Source organism: Eurytemora carolleeae, unplaced genomic scaffold (genome assembly GCF_000591075.1).
Source record: "Eurytemora carolleeae unplaced genomic scaffold, Eaff_2.0 scaffold168, whole genome shotgun sequence".
NCBI lineage: Eukaryota > Metazoa > Arthropoda > Copepoda > Calanoida > Temoridae > Eurytemora > Eurytemora carolleeae.
In genome coordinates, this window is record NW_019396062.1 from 30283 (window position 1) to 49638 (window position 19356).

Here is a 19356-nt window from a genome sequence, read left to right on the forward strand (position 1 = left end):
ATGAGATTGAAAACATCCTTTATTTAAAATATGTAAATACGTAAAAAATTGTAAGTATGTTAATTTTATTTTTTAAATATCTCGGAATCCCAGCTTTTCATGTAGTTTTCCTAAATAAGCCAAACCAATCAACTTAGAACTTATATACCATTCCGTGGTCTATCGAATTCCCCGATAAAATTTGAGGCAAATCGGTCAAGTGGTTCATGAGTAATTTTCGCAAATACGTAAAAACAAACAAACATATACTTTATGTAAATAGATTATTTGATAATTTTACACTTATAAAAACAGAAGTTGATAAAATAAAACAAAAAAATATTTGATAACTTTTTTACATTGAGCTGATCAATCCAGCTGCATTGTTCAAAGGATTCAGTGATTAGTAATCAAATGTTCATGATTTTGCCAAAGTTTTATAATCTGGGATTTGGAAGATTAGGATTTGATATTATTGGGTTTCCAATCCACGCTTTCATCCTAGTTGATCTTCTTACAAGAACTGGTAAATAGTATCCTCCTAGAACATCAACAACAGAAATAGAAATAATAATTCATTATTTTATTCAATGTTTCAAGTAACTTCCTGAGATTTTTTCCCGTAGACCGGTGCCTTCATGGATTGACATTAAAAACTCGCCTGCCCTTTTTTGAAGCACTATTTTTTTACATTTTTAACCAACAACACTTGTGTGTCGTGCTTTAGATGAAAAAGGTAAAAGTTTAAATTCGAATTGTTAAAAACTGCACCATTTTGAAAATAGAATATTCTGGATTGTCGAATGTAACATAAGTAACGTCAGTTTTTACAACACATATAACTTCAGTTTTACAACAATTTGAACACAATTCTAGAGATAAACACGCGGATGATATTTACCCTTGATGATCAGGAAAATGGTTAAAGGATATTGTTGAAGGCATTTTCCTTCTTGAAATTGCGCTTTCGCTTAAGGGTTGACACAAAAATAATAATTTTTTTATTTTAGAAAATTAAAAAGTATAATACACCATAAGGATTAAAGAATTCAAAGATTCTATTTTCGAAGATATAAATAATTCAAAGTATTTAATGTTTTCCCTAAACCAAGTAGAAGTAGAGCAGATACGACCAAACTAAGCTCATGATAAAAGGGTAGCTGTGAACCGATCAGATCTAATAAGATCTTAATGAAAAACCTAAATCCAGGAGTTGATGTTTTCTTATAAATTACGCCGCACCCACTCACTTTCTTCTTCTATGTGGTTTAGGTGTTAGGTACTTTTCCAAAGACATTTTCCCAAGGGCGACTTCCCAAGCATCAATTTCCCAGGCGCTGCAGGCTGCAAATTGGGCAGAGCGCGCGCTGCGGATAGGATGGGCTAGGGGGCCGAGTGCTACAGCTATAATAGGCTAGGGGGCCATGCGTTGCGGCTAGGACAGACTTATGAAATTGCCGCTTGGGAAATTGCACATTTGGGAAGTTGCCACTTGGGAAAATACCATTGGGAAGTTACAAATTCGGAAAATGTCTTTGGGAAAGTACCTAACATCAATTTCCCAAATAGTCGGATTTAATTTAAGAATCATATGCTTGATTCCTCAATTAAATTTATCTCTACAAGGTATGACCAATTCATGGGATATCGAAGAGGACCTAAATTTTCCTGTTGGTCTGTATAAGATCCCGCAATTCACACAACACATTAGTTCTAACTTCTGGATTAATTTGGCGTCAATATTATAAAAGGGGCACGAGTTGGAAAACATTTCCCCTGCCTATAATTAAGATGATCGGGAGGAAACAGGACTGTAACAGAGAGGACGGGGATAAGGACAAGAACTGTGATTAAGTCCTAACAGTGGGGATGAGCATCAGTTTTAAAAGATAAAAATGACAATTTTTCGTTTCGTCATAAAAAAAATATATATGAAAACGATTTGCTATGATTGTCAACGATTATTACATTTAACGAACCAAGAAATCATACCAAAATTTCGTTTTCCCAAAACGCGATACTAGCAAAAACTATTGTTTTCAAAACAATCGTTTTGTTTTTAAGTATTTTTTTGTGGTTAACGAAAAAAAGTTAAAAAGTAAAAGCTGCCCATTCCTACCTGGTTGATCAGTTTTACAAGATGATATAAAAGAAACAAAAAGGAAACAGCCATAATTTGTTTAGTATTACTAATCTCCTGTTCATGAAAGGTTACACTTGTCAACAGGAGGTTCTGAACAGCAGAATTCAGTTCGGAGTTTGTGAAATGTTTGAGTTCAGACAGTTCCTTGGATTCATGCTGCTGTTTAGAGTCAAGCAGTTGTTTGGATTCAGGTTGCTGTTCGGATTCAGTCTGCAGTTGTTTAGATTCAGGCTGTGGTTTAGAGTCAAGCAGTTGTTTGGATTCAGGTTGCTGTTCGGATTCAGTCTGTTGTTTAGATTCAGGCTGTGGTTTAGATTCAGTCTGTTGTTTAGATTCAGGCTGTAGGTTTGATTCAGGCTGTGGATTGGATTCAGTACACTTATTTTTCTCAATCTTTGAGTAGTTGTTGTCAATTGACGGAGCAACAGTAATCTAAATTAAATTTAAAATTTAGTGATCGAAATGTATATTTTTATATGTTTAGGCCCTTGACAATTGCATATATTGTTCAAATACATAAATTTTTTTAGATTTTTTGTAGCAGCTACACGGAATATTATGCTTTACTGTTGCTTTACGAGAAAGATTTCAAACTTAATATCTTCACTCAAATATTTTGCCTTTTAAAAGTATTGTGAAACACAGACGTAGAAACGGTTAAACTCCTCTGGCCTGAATTTTAACAGGTGATTGATGCCGATGAAAATATGAAAAAATTCTAATTTGATTATTTCAAAAATCGACCAAAAAATAATCAAAATAGTCCGTATCAGAATTTAATGAATTTAAGCCGCGTATCAAATCCCACAAAAACCGGTTTTAATTGAGCACCGGCTTAAATCTTGAAAAATTCAATACAATTGTAAGTGAAAGAAACCAAATTTCGGCTCAAATTCTTTAAATTCGGCCTCTGGGATATTAAAATGCAAAACGACTAAAAAATAGTTAAGGCAATCTGGAAAATGCAAAGTAGATATGTAGCAAAAAGCGTGTAAACATGATCTTCTGTAAACTTGCAGTACGTTGTACGTCATAAATGATTTAATGTTTTAAACTTAGACATAATGAAATTATTCATTCCAACTGCGTTTCAATCGAATACTTAACATGATTAGCTCAAATCAAGCGACATACTTAAATTACGCTATAAAATACGGATCGAGATAGATTAGCTGCGTTATATCTCTTTAATCCTTTAGATATCTACCTTAAACTTTAACTGAGCGATAAATACGTAATATTATGGTCTTAATCATGTGATATCAATAACATCGTAGGAATTTAATTACATTAATTCCTGTTAACCTTGTAACCTAAGCCATTGAATAAAGTTAGTTGATTGAGACTCTGCTTTGATTACGGAATTAGAAGTAGTCTGTGTTCTCGTTGAAACAAACGAGTGTAAATTTTGCCTAGCTGATTGGCAATTGAATCGAATATAGCTTGAAAGGATAGCTTGTGATATCGTTGAATTATACGAGTGAAGATTGTGCCTTGAGTATATGGCATTGAATCGAATACAGTTTGAAAGATAGCTTGTTATCTCATTGAATTATACGAGTGGAGATCTTGCCTGGATAATTAGAAATCTGATAGAATTCAGATTGAAAGATAGCTTGGGTACTTGTTGAATTATACGAGTTGAGATTTGAACTGTGTGTCCTTTAGAATTTAGATTGAAAGATAGCTTGGGTCCTTGTTGAAATATACTAGTTGAGATTTGGACTGTGTGTCCTTCAGAACCAGGGAGTTAAGCCTGGTTGAGAAATTGCCTGTGTAGCAATTTTAATAGCCAGTGTGGCTTTTATGGCTAGGGAGTTAAGCCTGGTTGAGATTTGGGATTGTGCATCCTTTGGAACCGGAGAGTTAAGCCTGGTTGAGATATTGCCATTGTGGCATTCAGAAACGAAGAGTTAATCCTGGTTGATCTTGGCTAGGAGAAGATATGGATAGATACGTCTCGAGTAAAACTGTTATGGAGTAGATATTTGCTACATATATAACAAGTTGAACAAGGGTTTAAGATAACAACAAGTACAAGATTATTCACAAGATGACTTCAGAGACAAATATGCGAAATTTATCTAAAATTTTTCTTTACATTCATGGTTCTCTACTGGTGTAAACATTTTTTGCTTTACCAAATCATTTAGTTTCATAAAAATGAACCTTCTTATCGGCATTTAAAGTCGTTATTATAGTCTCATCCTTTGTAACTCTGTACTTAACAATCATTTCAATATCAAGAACAAATCAACCTTGCTTATAAATGAATTTTAATCTTTTTTTGCATAATAAAATTAATTTCTAATAATTTGCTTTGACCTGAGCAAGAACAGCTTGATGGTCTGAGTAAGAAAAGTGTTTCCCTGGCCCACAAAAATGATACATTTGTTGATGAATATTTTTGAAAAGCTTTTCAAATATTTTTGGTTGAAATGGGATTAGATAAAATTTCACTTTCTTGATTTTTGAAAATATTCATGTTAATTTAAGTATCCCTGGTATTCTATATGGTAAAGGGTCTGTGCACCTAAAAAATGTGTATGCAGGGTTTCCTCATTATCATTGAAATTAGGACTATTATTGTTTGACAGTTATCTAAAATTTAAAAAGTATTAATCAAAAATAATTTGAACATTGAAGATTTTTAGGAATTTTTAAATCGTGCAAATGTTTTTAATTTTGAAAAGAAATGTAAGAAAACATCGACTTTGTACAGTGCAAGACCTTAAAACTGTTGGATGGGAAGACGACTATTAAACTAAAATTGTGATTTTAAGAAATCAAATGAAAATGAAAGACAGCAATTCTGCAGTTTACACGTTCAGAATTTCAGATCCTTTCCACTTAAGAAGTTGATTTTCAGGATAATTACAAAAAATGGAATTAATTCATATAATATTGTTAAAAGGTCGTCTTCCTATTTCACAGTGTTTTGGTTTCCAGTGTAGTAACAATTATTTGCACCAATACAGTCCGGCAATCATAGGAATTAACAAAATATGTCTCTAAAGATCAATGATCAATTATTAAATTTTAAGGTTTAAAGGCTATATAGCATGACATTGTCATTGATATTCTTAAAATATAACTAAAAACATTAAATATTGACTTTCTCCAGAGAATCAAATTCATATGATACACCCCTCAGAAAAATTCCAAAACAATTCCTTCAACTTAAACGACCTGGATTCGACAGCTCTTAAAGATAAGGATGAGGAGTAGAATACGTAATCCAAACAAAGCGGAGCTTCTGAAGGATCCTTAAATATCGAAAACTAAAAATTCTGAGCTATCGGTGGCGTACTGTGATTATACATAGTACATACAGGATGTCCCACAAACCATGACAGTTGAAAAACAGTTTTAAGGTCGTCTTTGATCTTTGAAATAGTTTGCGGCATTTAAGTTCGCAACCATGATTAGAGAAGAAAAATGGTTAATTCTCAAGATCCCATTGTCCTGGCGTTTCCAAAACGTGGTCTGCCTTTTATGTGCACTTATTTAATGACCAAAACTCTATAAAATGTCGTTCAGATTTCCCTTTATCGAAAAACCAAAATTGTCAAAATCTGGTCTAAATTCATCTAAATTCATTTCTAACAACACAAGTCTCAAATTTTGCAAGTTTGTCAGAAAACAACACAATAGACAATTAATTAGAAGCTTCTTGGAAATTCAGTTTTTGATTGGAAATTTACTAAAACTTTTAATAAGAAGAGGTAGGAGATGCATTTAATGATAAACTGCTGGGGTGCTAAAACTGGAAATCATTTCTTTATAGATTTTGAAGTTTTGAGTGATGGTCTATGGTCAGCTAAATAACTTGGACTTTTATGAATATTTTTAGTTTAAAAATTAATAAGCTAGCTCAAATTTATAATTTGTAATTAGAGCTTGAAATAAAGAAAGTTTTTTGTTTGTTAAATGACATCTATTTTTTCTGACTCCCCTACAAAAAGATTTAAAAAATTCTGCCAAAGAGACTTGGGCATCTTATTGTAGAAACAATTTGGGAGATATTATCAAAATTAAACTCTTTTCAAGTTAATAAAAAAATGACAACATCATCTTTAAGGTGCATAGTAAATTGGACATGTCCCTCTTAATAAGAAGGGTCACGTGATTTCACGACAGTCTCTTTAAGTAAGGGCTCACGTTAACAAAAATATTTAAGACTTATAGATTTGTACAAAAACAAAGAAATAAATTGATGTTAAAAGTCAAGTTTTGGGTAGAAAAAACTGTTAATAGATATAAATACAAACTCATAACGAACCCCCCTCCCCCTCCCATGTAAGCAAATAGTTCTATGTGACATTTAGAAAAGTGTGTGGAGGTGGCAATAATTAAGTTCAATATATTTTCCCAGTGCACTGCCATGTGACCATAATGCAAAAATAAGCTTATAGCAAATGGCATGTAAACATTAAGAAGTGCAATTTTTCCAAACTGGAATTTTCTTTACATTCTAAAAGAAATTTGCAACAAAAAATAATTTTTAATCCCTTTATCTTTCCAGAAACCTGATGGTGGAAACTTTTGATGTTTCAAACAATCGGATTATTTTATCTAACAGAATTTATATGTTTGAAATATCAAAGGTCTACGAAATTGGATTGTAATTGTTTTTTTTTGTAAAAAGTTTTAACCTTGAAGGAATTGGAAGGATGTGACCAAGTGGGTGAATGCAACCTGAGAAAAAAAACAAAAAAACAAATTTAGTTTAGTATAATAAAAATTATTTGATTTATTTAAGAAAGAGGTCAAGCATCACTCAAGTATTTTTACAAATATTTTCTACTCAAAGCAAATCTAAAAGAGAATTATATTTTTCTATTTTTGAAAATTCGCAAATAAAAACAAAAAAATCCACTAAAGACCTCTGTCTTAATTTATGAATAGGTATTTGAAAATCTATATGTGCGTCATAAGGACCTTTTGATTTAAAACAATATTCTAAAAGCCTCGTATGCAATTAGCAAAAAAATCAAATGTGCAAAGTCTCTTTGAAAAAGCGTAAAAATAAGGCATACTTATAAAAAATCTGAGAAGATAAAATTATGTGCTTAGACATTAATCCTGAGGACTCAAGCAGGTAGTTTAAAGTCAACATTTATTGGTGTGAAGTTTTTAATTTTTAAGAATGTCAACCACTTTCAATACTTATACTATGTAAGCCCCACGCCTGCAGTAGGAATAGAGTTAAGGTAACTGTTAATTTGCGCTGACCCTAATCCTCGTGAATCCGTGAGATGTTGAGATAGAATAGAAATAGGTATCGAGCCGGGCTCGGAGTTGAAATCACCGGCCAATATAACAAATTCAGCACAATTCCTAAATAAGAGATTAAGCATATTTTCTCTAAACGCAATTAATTTCTTGTCTTGCACTAAAATTTTCCAACCCTATTAAATGTGAAGTTGAAATTCCAAACATACTGGCAGCAGAGTTTCAAATATACTGCATCAAGTTGCAGAAAAATAGGGATTGGAAAATTAGAGTTTAGGGCAAGTAATTAATCAAGTTTTTATTTGATTATAATAATCAAAACAAGAACTACAGTGAGAACCAAAAAATGTGAAATAGAAAAAAACACATTAAAGCGATTTTCAAGTGTATTTGACGTTGTTACAAAGCACATGTTGTCATGTCTCATGTTCAATCCAGTTCTAAAGTTTTAATTTGAGTCTAAAAGTCGACTTCTAGTTCGCACTATATAATTATATTTCTAATGAATCAAATAGTTTGAATTCTTTGAATTGTTGCTGGTATTAATCAAAGATATTTTATTAATATTGTAAAGTAATATTGGGAAGGTCATACTTTAATATTTCTGAGGCTTCGAGGGCCTGAACTGCTCTGTCCACCAAGAATGGTTCCTATAGTACAAAAAGTATATGATTAAAAAAAAATTATGACGAAGATGATTTTCATTTGATTTTGATTAGTGGAAACTTTCAGTAATTTTTTTGATTGACGATATTCTAAAATTTTCAGAAACAAAATCATTTTATTTTGATCTTTGCACATTATTGTGAGCATATATATAACTGATTATTTTTTAATTCTACAGTAAAACCCTAAATAAGCAATACATCGGAAGAATTTATCAAATGTCGTATTCTTTACTTTCTGATAATGGAGTGTTGCAGATATTTAGTTTTTAATTAAATGATTATATGGAGCTCTTTAAAATGACCCGTATATTCATAGCTATTTGTTTATTTTCACAAATACTGAGATTCACATGAAAAAGTATAAAGCCCATTGAAAAATTGTCAAGACAACATATGATAAATTCTTTCGAGGTATGGCTTATTTACGGTTTAACTGTAAGTCTGGGCAAAAATTATGTTTTGTCGGAGTCCCATTTCATATCATTTCATTTCCCCAGATTTCCCTTGGAGACCACAAGTTTTTCATCTGAGACCAAAGATTTGTATTGAAGACCCTTAGATTTTTGTCAGAGACCCCCAGATTTAAACAGATACCTCAGATATTCATCGGAGACCTCTAGATTTTCGTCTGAGACCTCTAGATTTTCGAGGGAGCCCTGTAGATTTTCGTCGGAGACCTTCAGAATTCGTCGTATACCTCTGATATATATCGGAGACCTCTAGATTTTCGTCGGAGACCTCTAGATTTTCGTCGGAGACCTCCAGATTTTATCGTATACCTCAGATTTTCATCGGAGACCTCTAGATTTTCGTCGGAGACCTCTAGATTTTCGTCGGAGCCCTCTAGATTTTCGTCGGAGACCTTCAGATTTCGTCGTATACCTCTGATATATATCGGAGACCTCTAGATTTTCGTCGGAGCCCTCTAGATTTTCGTCGGAGACCTTCAGATTTCGTCGTATACCTCTGATATATATCGGAGACCTCTAGATTTTCGTCGGAGACCTCCAGATTTCATCGTATACCTCAGATATTCATCGGAGACCTCTCGATTTTCGTCGGAGACCTCTAGATTTTCGTCGGAGCCCTCTAGATTTTCGTCGGAGACCTTCAGATTTCGTCGTATACCTCTTTTATATATCGGAGACCTCTAGATTTTCGTCGGAGACCTCCAGATTTCATCGTATACCTCAGATATTTATCGGAGACCTCTAGATTGTTGCCAGGTACCCCCTAATTTTTTTTTTGCGAAATTTCGTCCAGCCATTACCTGAGACGACTATTTGCTAGTTTAACTTTTGGAAAATGCAAAAAATTTGATTTTTATCGAAAAACTTTTTCCATATTAAACGAAAAATTTTCGCGAAAATGAGGTAAAAAAAATATCGAACTTAGCAAAAATATTTGATGAAATTTGTTCGTCATTTTTGCGATGTTCGTTCAACGAAATTTCGTTGGAGACCCTATTAATGAATAGTTTAAGTGTTTCCAACGAAAATATCTAGGATGAAAAGCTTTTAGGAATCCATGGGGATTTAACTGAAAACCTTGAGTCTCTGATGAAAAGCTCAGGGTCTCCAGTGAAAAGGCGAGGATCTCCGATAAGATAGGCCTCCGATGAAGTGGGGTCTCCGATAATACTCAAATAATGATAATTTCTTTCCATCTTCTTATTTTATACTAGCTGAAGAGCCCGATTTGAATAAAAATATTTTCGATTTTTTTAGGCTTTAACACCCCCCGGCCACCCATGAGCGTCCACAAAATATTTCAGTCCAATCGGTCCAGCCGTTTGGCCGTCTATAGGCAACATATATATATATATATACGAATGTCTTGCTTTATTATATAGATAGAATTTTTATTAAATACAACCTTTTTAATATAAACACATTTAAGAATATTGTAGATTCAATTTGATTAGAACCCCAATTAATTCCCATAATTTTTGATTGAGAATATTTAAAAGGTTTCTGGAATAAATTAATTTTACTCAGCGCCATCTCAGCATTAGTCTGACAAATGCATAATTGATCATTATTTTTCTGGATTAACTGTTAAAAATCTGTCTATTCTTCATTTTTCATTTTTTATGAGTAACATTATAAAAATATCTAAAAACCTGTTTTGTATCATACTCCGCATGAAAGTGGGTGACAGCTAGAGTAATCAGCTGTTCATTTATCTATAAACAGCATACGGGGGTTAACCATAGACAATAGAATATATATTAGATGGGAATTTAAAGCATCCCTCGGTATGATTTTTTTCAGTCCCTTTCAGCCTGAAAGGGAGCTTAAAGTGTACAAATCATGTAAATGTTCACAAATTATATGCAGTAGAGTACATTAATACAGTATGTTCCCTAGACTATTCATTTCAATTTCGATTTTTTTAAACTGTTAAATAAACTTTATAATGAATTAGGTGAATAAAAAACATCATTTGATTTATAGTTAAAACGGAAAATCATCGTTTGTAAAGTGGAAGGCATAGAGTCTATGTGAAATGATCATTGGTCAATTATGAAACCAGCCTATTTCATAATTTGGTTTTCTTTTAACAATAATATTAGATTTTCTATAAAATGATATTCCAGGGCCCAAAAGGTTATATAGCACAAATATGCGAAGTACACCTGCAGTATGGAAACAGTACAACAAAATGGCCGTTTTACACTTTTTTCTAGTAAATTCCCCTCTAATATATATTCTATTCTCTATGGGGTTAACAAATTAAAATTAGCAGTCTAATAAAATTTTCTAGGCCTTCATATGATTTAAAATTTGAAAACTTTATACTGAGAGGAGGATGGCAACCCATACTCCTGTAGAATCTTCCAACCCGCAAATTATTCTCAAAATGGATTTACGGCATTGCGCTACTGGTGCAGGTTGCCTTATTAGAAAATTGCCTGAGTTTGCACTGTACCAATCCCAGCTGTAGCCCAGGCATCACCAAACCAAACCTTTTAAAATAAAACTAGGGGCATACTCAGGAATTGACCTTGAAAGGGGGCTAAAAATATTTTAAATTAAATTTTTATAGTGGGCCTCGGCACCGTTGGAGCCTGAAAACCATAGATGAGGGGAGGGAGGGGGGGTGCTAAGCTCCTATAGCCCCCTTAAGAACGGTTCATCTTAAGACAAATACTTGGTTTCATTCTTATCATTTATCACAGTTTTATGAGATTCTATCAAACATTTTTGAGAATAAAAATCTTCATCTGAAAAGTAGTGCTTTTCCTCCATACATTACTAGACAATCTACTAATCTTACTTTCTGTCTGCAAACAATATTTGAAGATGAATTTGGCTCTGTTCTTCAATAAATTTATTTGATGGCAATTTAGAATTTCTTAGGTGTTTAAAACTAGATTACAATAAAGCCTTGCACTTCTAATAATTTCAATAATTAACTACTTTATCTAAATCTTAGTAAATATTATTTATCAATAATAAAGAAGAAGAAAAAAGTTTGCAGAAAATAATTTGTTTAGAATTTTATAAAACCCATTTTTTTAAAGGAATTTCAATAAAATTTTAGTTTTAAACTAAATTTACATTTATTTTTAAAAAATTGGCAAATTTATACTACAGTGATAACCAAAAAACTCTGGAATAGTTAGACGACTGTGAGAAATAGGTTTTAACTTTAAAAAGGTCAATGACCATGAAACACAGCAATTGTGCAACGTAAACAGACCCATTTCACAATATAAGTGATTTAATAAGTGTCTGGAAAAACTTTTTCTTTGTAAAACCATCAAATACACTTAAGTATTGCTGTAATGTCGTCTTCCTATTCCATTGTTTTCTGGTTATTACTGTATTTAGATGGAGGATCTTAAAATGTTTTACCTGGTGTATAAATCCATTTACAGTGTACTCATGAAAGGCCGGGAAACTTAATATTTTTGTATGAAACCAAATAGGTTAACACGCATAATAGGTTGCATCGCGATTTTGAAGAAATTATGCTTGACGTCATTGGTATATATAAAATGAAAAGAAAAAAACACGTAAACCTGCACTAATTTTACTGCAAACTTAATTCAGCTCTAAATTTATCACCTCCATTTTAATTTAATTTAATTGAATTGTTATTTTTAGTGAACGTAAAATACAGTTGAATTGTATGAAGGGTTGTGAATCGTTTTTGAAAACGAACTAAAAGCGAACGCTTTTCGTTTCGTTTTTTATTTAAAAAAAATGATTGCTTCATTTTTAGAGAAAAAGATCGTTTTTGAAAACGAACCACTCGTTTTAAACTTTCAAAAAAGAAAAACTATCGTTTTAGAAAACAATCGAGTTTGAAAACAATAGTTTTTTTTAAAAACGATCGTTTTTGAAATAATTTTCTCTAATGAGTCTGAGTTACATGACAATTAATTTCATTTTTTTGTAAGATAAAGTTATGCATGTTGTCTTGAATCCTGACAAATAACCTAAATGTTTTCTGACCTCAGATTTTACAAACAAAAAATGTATTTTCTCTTTAAAAGTTCGCTGGTGATCGTTAAAGAAAGGTCGTCGTTAGCGATCATTAATGAAGGGTTGCTTTCCAAAACAATCGTTTTTAAAAACGTTTTCGTTTTTTCTTCTTCATTTTTAAAACGAAGTGAACCTTTTTTTCCCGTCAGGACATTTGGAGGAAAATGTACGCTAGATTCTGACGTGTGTATTTAGCTTAATCAACTACACTGATCATTGTTATTAGGTGCAGTACGTGGAAAAGGGATATGAAAATAAACCAAAATTTCGTGAGGGGGGGTGGTTGATTTTATTCATGGTCTATTTGGGTTATAAAAAGAATTGCACATTTTCTTCATCACCTTAATCATACATGATAAAATGGTAAATGAAGACAACTTCTCATAAATATACAGAATCAGAATCTAGCGTACATTTTCCTCCAAATGTCCTGACGGGAAAAAAAGTTCACTTCGTTTTAAAAATGAAGAAGACAAAACGAAAACGTTTTTAAAAAAGATTGTTTTGGGAACCCCCGGGTCGCCATCAGCATCCCAGATTTGCTATGCAGCACCGAGCCTCTGCTATGCTTTAAAGTTTTTTTTTACACGGAAAGGAAGAATACAGAAAAAAATTATAAACTAAATTCGATTTGATTTGTTAAAATTTTTTATTTAAGAAAAACCTTGTTTGAAATATTATTTATGTTAAGATAAATCTTAAAATGCAAAATTTTTGTTTTAAACAATTATCTAAATAAAATAATCGACAAAAAGATATGCTTAAATCAAAGATTTAGCAAATCATATCAAATTAAATTAAAAATGTGTTTTCTTCATACCTTCCTTTTTGTGTAAAAGTTTTAGTATAAAATTTGTACTGAATAGAGGAGGCTCAGTGCTGCATAGCAAATCTTGGAGGCACGTGACGGCCGTTCCCTCCCTTCTTGATACTTGATAAACTATTTGAGGTAAACTAACAAATGATGATAAAAGTTTTCTTCTGTCTTTGAAAGATATTTCTCTAACTAATCATTTATAACTAAACAGTTTAAATTTGTGAACGATTATGAAATCTTTTTTTTTTATATATTTTCTGAATGTTTCAATTTGTTAATTTTACACAACGACACCTTCATAAACATATTTTTTGTTTTGTTTGCAAAAATCACAAACTGTTATTGTATCTTACCTAAGAGCATATTTACTAAAAATACATGTCCCTGAGCCAAGTAGTCCTAGATTGTCAACATATTTTCAAATCAAACAGCATAATTAAAAAACTCCAGGAAATTCTTTGCAGTGACGCAACTAAGGGGGGGAGGGCGAACCGAGTTTCGCCTCCCCCACCCCCCTCAGCAGATTTCGTCCCCCTCTCGCCCCCCCTCGGCTCCATTATGATCATGATTGTGGACCATCTTTTATCAAATTTTGTCAATAAAGAAAAAAAATCAAATTTCTTTATCGTTACTTTTTCCAAATTCTTAGCCATTAAAACACTAGGGACTGGAGATATCCCCCCAAAAAAAGCTGGCTGCAGATCATGTTCTAAAAAGTGACAGAATCAAAACATTTTTATCTATCCTCCGAAACTCAGAAAAGGAAAATATATTAACCATCAATTGACCGAAATATGTTTTTTTTAATATGTTTTGGTTTATAGACTATTTATGTATATTAATGTTAAAGAATAATAAAAATATGCCTTTTTTGAAATAAACAGAGTGTGGAAGATTTTTACACCAAGCTTCTTTCATTTTCTGGTAATCTGACTTCAACCAAACCTCTAAAACATTTTCATTTTAAACTTTTAAAATTATTTATTTATTTCTATTTTACCTTGTAAGAAAACGAAGTGGAACTTCTCTTCTGTAATTGGATAAACATTGATTAATAATTAATGTTAGAAAATCAACCAAAAATATTGAAAATCCTGTAAAAAATATGCTAACATGAAATATTCATTGTACAGTATGTAGAACTTTATAAGAAAAAAAGATGACATTTTTATCATCAGAGCTAGATAAGGGTACTATTGTGAATCGGGCTTTGCCATTTTTGCATTTAGGGTCACTTGAAATTACTTTAAACCCCATCAACAATGATGATGAATAAAGGATTTATTAAAGTTATAAAATTGAATTCAAGTGTTTTTATCATTTTCCTACGTGCAGTTATAAAAATTTCAGGGAAGTAGTAACATTTAGACTTTTCTCGTGACATTTTAGTTAAATACATTATTCAGTAGTCACTGCTCTGTAACATGGATCAAACCAATCATTAATCAATACAATTATCCCCTGTAATATTTCTAAAAGGGGGAAAACATTTGTTTTAAGTTTCTTCTTTATAGATTAAAGGGACTGTAAGTGTAATTTTATTGGCGATCCGTGCAAAATGGCCATGCCCGATGTACAACGGCACACTAAAAAAGATTGTCTGGTTACGTATGAATTTGATATTATGTATTCATAATTTTAAAAAAATGATTATTTTTAATTGTGGTTCCTGTACAAAAGTGAATTGTATTTTTACTGCAGGATTTATTAGAGTTAAACACTTCTAGATCTTGAACAATAATATCTTTCAAATTATTGACTTAAAAAAATGTTTCAAGGGTCCTCTTCTGAAACAGGCCATTACCATTTTTGCATGGAGGTTCTTTTGAAATTACGCCGACAGTCCCTTTAAGGTTATATTTCAAGATTTTCATCCAGAACGAATGAAATGGGATAAAGATTTTTGAATTTTAAATATTTTTTATTTTAAGAATAAAAGTGAAATGTATGGCACTCAGATGAAATCACAATACTTGCTCCTATTCCCTTCTTATCTACTGGTTGTCTCTCTGAACTTTATGGTTGATTCTCTGGAACCAGATTAACTTTCTTACTGTCCAGTGTCCATATGCTGTGCCTGTCTAACTCTGCATTTGTCTGTAGGATTTGCAGACGACTTTTAATCAATTTTAGGTGGATGTAATGTTGTTATAAAGCAAATAGTTGTATCAGTATCTTAAATTAGAAATCAGCTAGTGTCTACTAAAATGATCTTAAAATGCTGTGTTTCAGGTTAATTGGATTAATAAAAAAGGCAAGGGCGTACACAGAAAAAAATGTAGGGCAAATTATGTGGAAGGCGCAAATTTTTTTTGCCCACTCCCCCCCCCCCCCAGGAGGACAAAATTTCAAAACATTTGACTTCTTGGATACTTTAAAGTTATACACATACAGTCCAATTACCTTACAATTACTACTTTATATCTCCTTCAAACAAAACTAGCAGAAAAAAACAACAAACAAATTTTTTTTATGTTCTTCAATCTTCAGTTTCGGATTTTAAAAGTATGATAGCTCTGAATTCTAGGGGGGGGGGGCACTGCAAGGGGGTTGCCGCTTCCTCCTGTGTACGCCCTTGAAATAAAGCATTGAGTCTATAGGTCGTCTTTTTATTTTCAAGTTTTACAATACCAGAAGATTTTACCTGCTATAATAAACCTTATTATTGCTGCTATTCTCTCTTCCTTGAACTTACTAAATCAATTAAATTAACTTTTTTAGACGTAAATTATTGATGATATAAACCGTAAACAACCATACAATTGGTGTCCCAAGAAACATGACAGTTGAGTGACGACTTGAAGGTCGTCTTTACACTTTGAAATAATTTACGGCATCATTCGTCTAACAACTTTTATAAGTATGATTCTTAAAACAGTAATCACAATTCCCACTGTCCAGGCGTTTCCAAAATGTGGTCTGCCATTATTGTGCTTTAATTATTACCGGAGGGGTATTTTGTGATAATTAATTCAAGAATTTTACCCCTAAAATTAGGTTTACTAATAAATGTATCAAATTATTTCAAAGATTAAAGAAAAATTCAATTTGTCTCTCAAGTCAAGTTTCCTGGGACACTCAAGGTTCTTTAATAAGTGAGTTTACTCTCGATGCACTCCAATGTACGGAAAATGTCGTCTCTTAAAGGGAGTGACCGGCTATGTAAGGTAGTTGAACTGAGGACGCAGTGTTGTAGAAAACTTCTTTAGGATTACTTTGAGACATATTTCACTTTTTAAAGATCTGTAAATCCTGAGTTTGAGCGCAAATTCGACGTTCAAAACTTCTGATTTGGGGGTGGATACGCTTTATTTAAAAAGTGAAATATGTCTCAAATGAATCCTAAAGAAGTTTTTGACAACACTGCATACTCAGTTCAATTACCTTACATACCCGGTCACTCCCTTTAAGATAAATAGATAAAAACTCCATTTGACGTTACTAATTATAGAGGCAAGTGTGATGTCATATGAGGTTTTCTTCTATCAATCATAGAAGACATGTTCTGTACATTGGAGCACATCGAGTGGAAGCAACCTTATTAAATAACGTTGGACCCTGTATTAGTAGGATTATATTTGAAGGACCGGAAAACAAATCTTTTCAATTTGAAACTATTTTATGTGCTTTGCTTTTTAAAACAACAAAATGCAAGAAAAAAACTTTAAAACCAGTCACTTTTTTAACAACTAAAGGAGGATTGTTTAAATAACTTTAAAACCAGTCACTTTTTTAACAACTAAAGGAGGATTGTTTAAATAACTTTAAAACCAGTCACTTCTTTAACAACTAAAGGAGGATTGTTTAAATAACTTTAAAACCAGTCACTTTTTTAACAACTAAAGGAGGATTGTTTAAATAACTTTAAAACCAGTCACTTTTTCAACAACTAAAGGAGGATTGTTTAAATAACTTTAAAACCAGTCACTTTTTTAACAACTAAAGGAGGATTGTTTAAATAACTTTAAAACCAGTCACTTTTTTAACAACTAAAGGAGGATTGTTTAAATAACTTTAAAACCAGTCACTTTTTTAACAACTAAAGGAGGATTGTTTAAATAACTTTGTTTTACTATGTAGAGTGCACACTCCTCTTCCGCTTTAGTAATTGTAAATTGGCGGTACAGTACAATGTAAGAATGCATGGGTTGGATATGTATATTCAAATGTACACCGGCGCGCGGGGTGTGAGTGTAACGGAACTGATTAATCGCCACAAACTTATTCCTATCCATTTTAATGCAGTGTCTTTGCTCTAGCAGAAATCGCAGTTCGAAATGTTTGAAATATCAAAGTTCAATAACATTAGACAAAAAAATAATAATAAAGAAATTTCGATCCGCTGTTTTAATATTATTATCGATGACAACAAAAAAGGGTTTTAGGACCTTTATTCAAGTCTCTGTACAAAAACATCAGATCAAAAAGTTCTTGTTTTTTTGTGCAAAGAAGAAAAGTATTTAAAATTCCTGTTTAGAATTGGAGTGTTGGATGGTAGGCCCCAGCAGTTTAGATTAAAAATACTAATTTCCATAATTATTCTGAAAATTGGTTCTCGTTAAAAATAGATGTTTTCACTAATTAACAGAGTTGCCGAGAGTAAGGTATTTAGACAGGGGCGGAGGCTGGGCATAGTTTTTCAAAGATGAATTACAAAATCACTAAATAAGAGTTTGTTTTCAAATAGAAAAACGACAAAAAACAATGGTTTTTATTTGATATCGCTCTTTATTTGTTCATTTTCCAATTTTTATTTTGAAAAAGTGGGAAATTAAAATTCCTTATTTGCATGAGAAGCAAATTTGTCAGTAACTAAAATGATAATTTTCTCTGCACTGTTTAGTGAGAAACCTCTTATCTTCCTTTTGATTTGTCAATAAAGTACGAGTCAGGGTTGAATATCGCCATTCAAATAAAGTGGCATCGGAGACCCCCACGATTTTTATTCTATTAGAGATTTTTAGTTTTTGAGGACCTCATTTTATCGGAGATTAGAAAATAAAAATAAAAATAAACAATTTTATTTTTGAAATTAAAACTCTTAAATAAAGGGTCTCTGCTGGTTTATAAGGTCTTGGGGGTCACGTTGAAAACTAAAGGTTGTGAAGCGTGACGAGTGGGGAAAGACAGGCGACCATAAGCCACAACATTTTTCACTTCCATGCCGCATATTAGCTTTTTCGTCTTCCGGCAGCTATGAGCCACAACCTTACGGTCTTCCATGCCATAGCATTTAAGTCTTCCGGCAGTTATGACGTTTTTAATTTATGAATTTAGTACATTGAAATTGTGATTTTCAAAAATCAAGCGACGTCATGCAAAATATATATAAAGAACTTTATGTTTACGTTTTAAATTTAAATAATAAGGAGTCCTGCTAAACTTATTTCCCCCAAAATTAAATTCATTCTTTCCTCTAAAATGGCTTATTTTTGAAAACATTATGAATAATAAAAATGATACACCATAACAAACTCTTGAAGTTAAAAGTGTACCCATAACCAAAAATTGGCACTACACAACGAGAAAATTGCGAAATAGAATTTTTTTTTGAGAAAAACTGTAACGATCAGCTAATAACAGTTAATATTGAGATTTTTTTCATCTTTTATTATTCTTAAAGGGACTGTAAAGGAAAAATGAAAGGGGGTATAGGCTGAAACCTAAGCATTTTAGGAGTTGAACGAGACCCTCGAGAGTTCTATCTGATGTTCCTCTCTCGAGAAATCTACTGAAAATGACTATATCCCAGAGGAGTCTAAGAAACATAGGTTTGCTTCTATTAATATTTGAATTCAATAATTTTTCATTTATAAAATATATAATTGATAATATTATTTATATGTCCGTACCACGTACACCATAACTCCCACCAATGGCAGTGCAGTATACCGGTCATGTGATACAGACGGAGTCACATGATAATGATACTGCACTGCCATTGGTGGGAGTTCTGGTCACATGATACAACATATTTATGATATAATCAATTATATCCATTAAAAATGGAAAATTATCTAA

At 32.1% G+C, this 19356-nt stretch overlaps 1 protein-coding gene across 3 annotated transcripts; it reads right to left on the reverse strand.

Moving 5' to 3' along the window:
- Positions 1-6: 6 nt before the first annotated feature.
- On the reverse strand, positions 7-17996 carry LOC111709014 (putative neutral sphingomyelinase). Of its 3 annotated transcripts, XM_023482583.1 has the most exons (18): positions 17805-17995; positions 15980-16029; positions 14336-14365; positions 14202-14282; positions 13689-13734; positions 11886-11931; positions 10940-10993; positions 10148-10210; positions 7952-8007; positions 7358-7462; positions 6778-6820; positions 5312-5388; positions 4624-4655; positions 4448-4491; positions 2099-2554; positions 1760-1836; positions 1082-1179; positions 7-520 (listed from the first exon to the last, which is right to left on the reverse strand). In XM_023482583.1, the coding sequence occupies exons 1-18, from the start codon at positions 17867-17869 to the stop codon at positions 417-419; spliced, it is 1527 nt and encodes a 508-aa protein (XP_023338351.1). In that variant the 5' UTR covers positions 17870-17995; the 3' UTR covers positions 7-416. The 3 variants fall into 3 exon arrangements, with proteins under 3 accessions (XP_023338351.1, XP_023338359.1, XP_023338368.1); XM_023482591.1 differs by lacking the exon at positions 14336-14365 and having other exon boundaries at positions 17805-17996; XM_023482600.1 differs by lacking the exons at positions 1082-1179; positions 1760-1836 and having other exon boundaries at positions 402-520; positions 17805-17992.
- Between the last annotated feature and the right edge of the window lie 1360 nt (positions 17997-19356).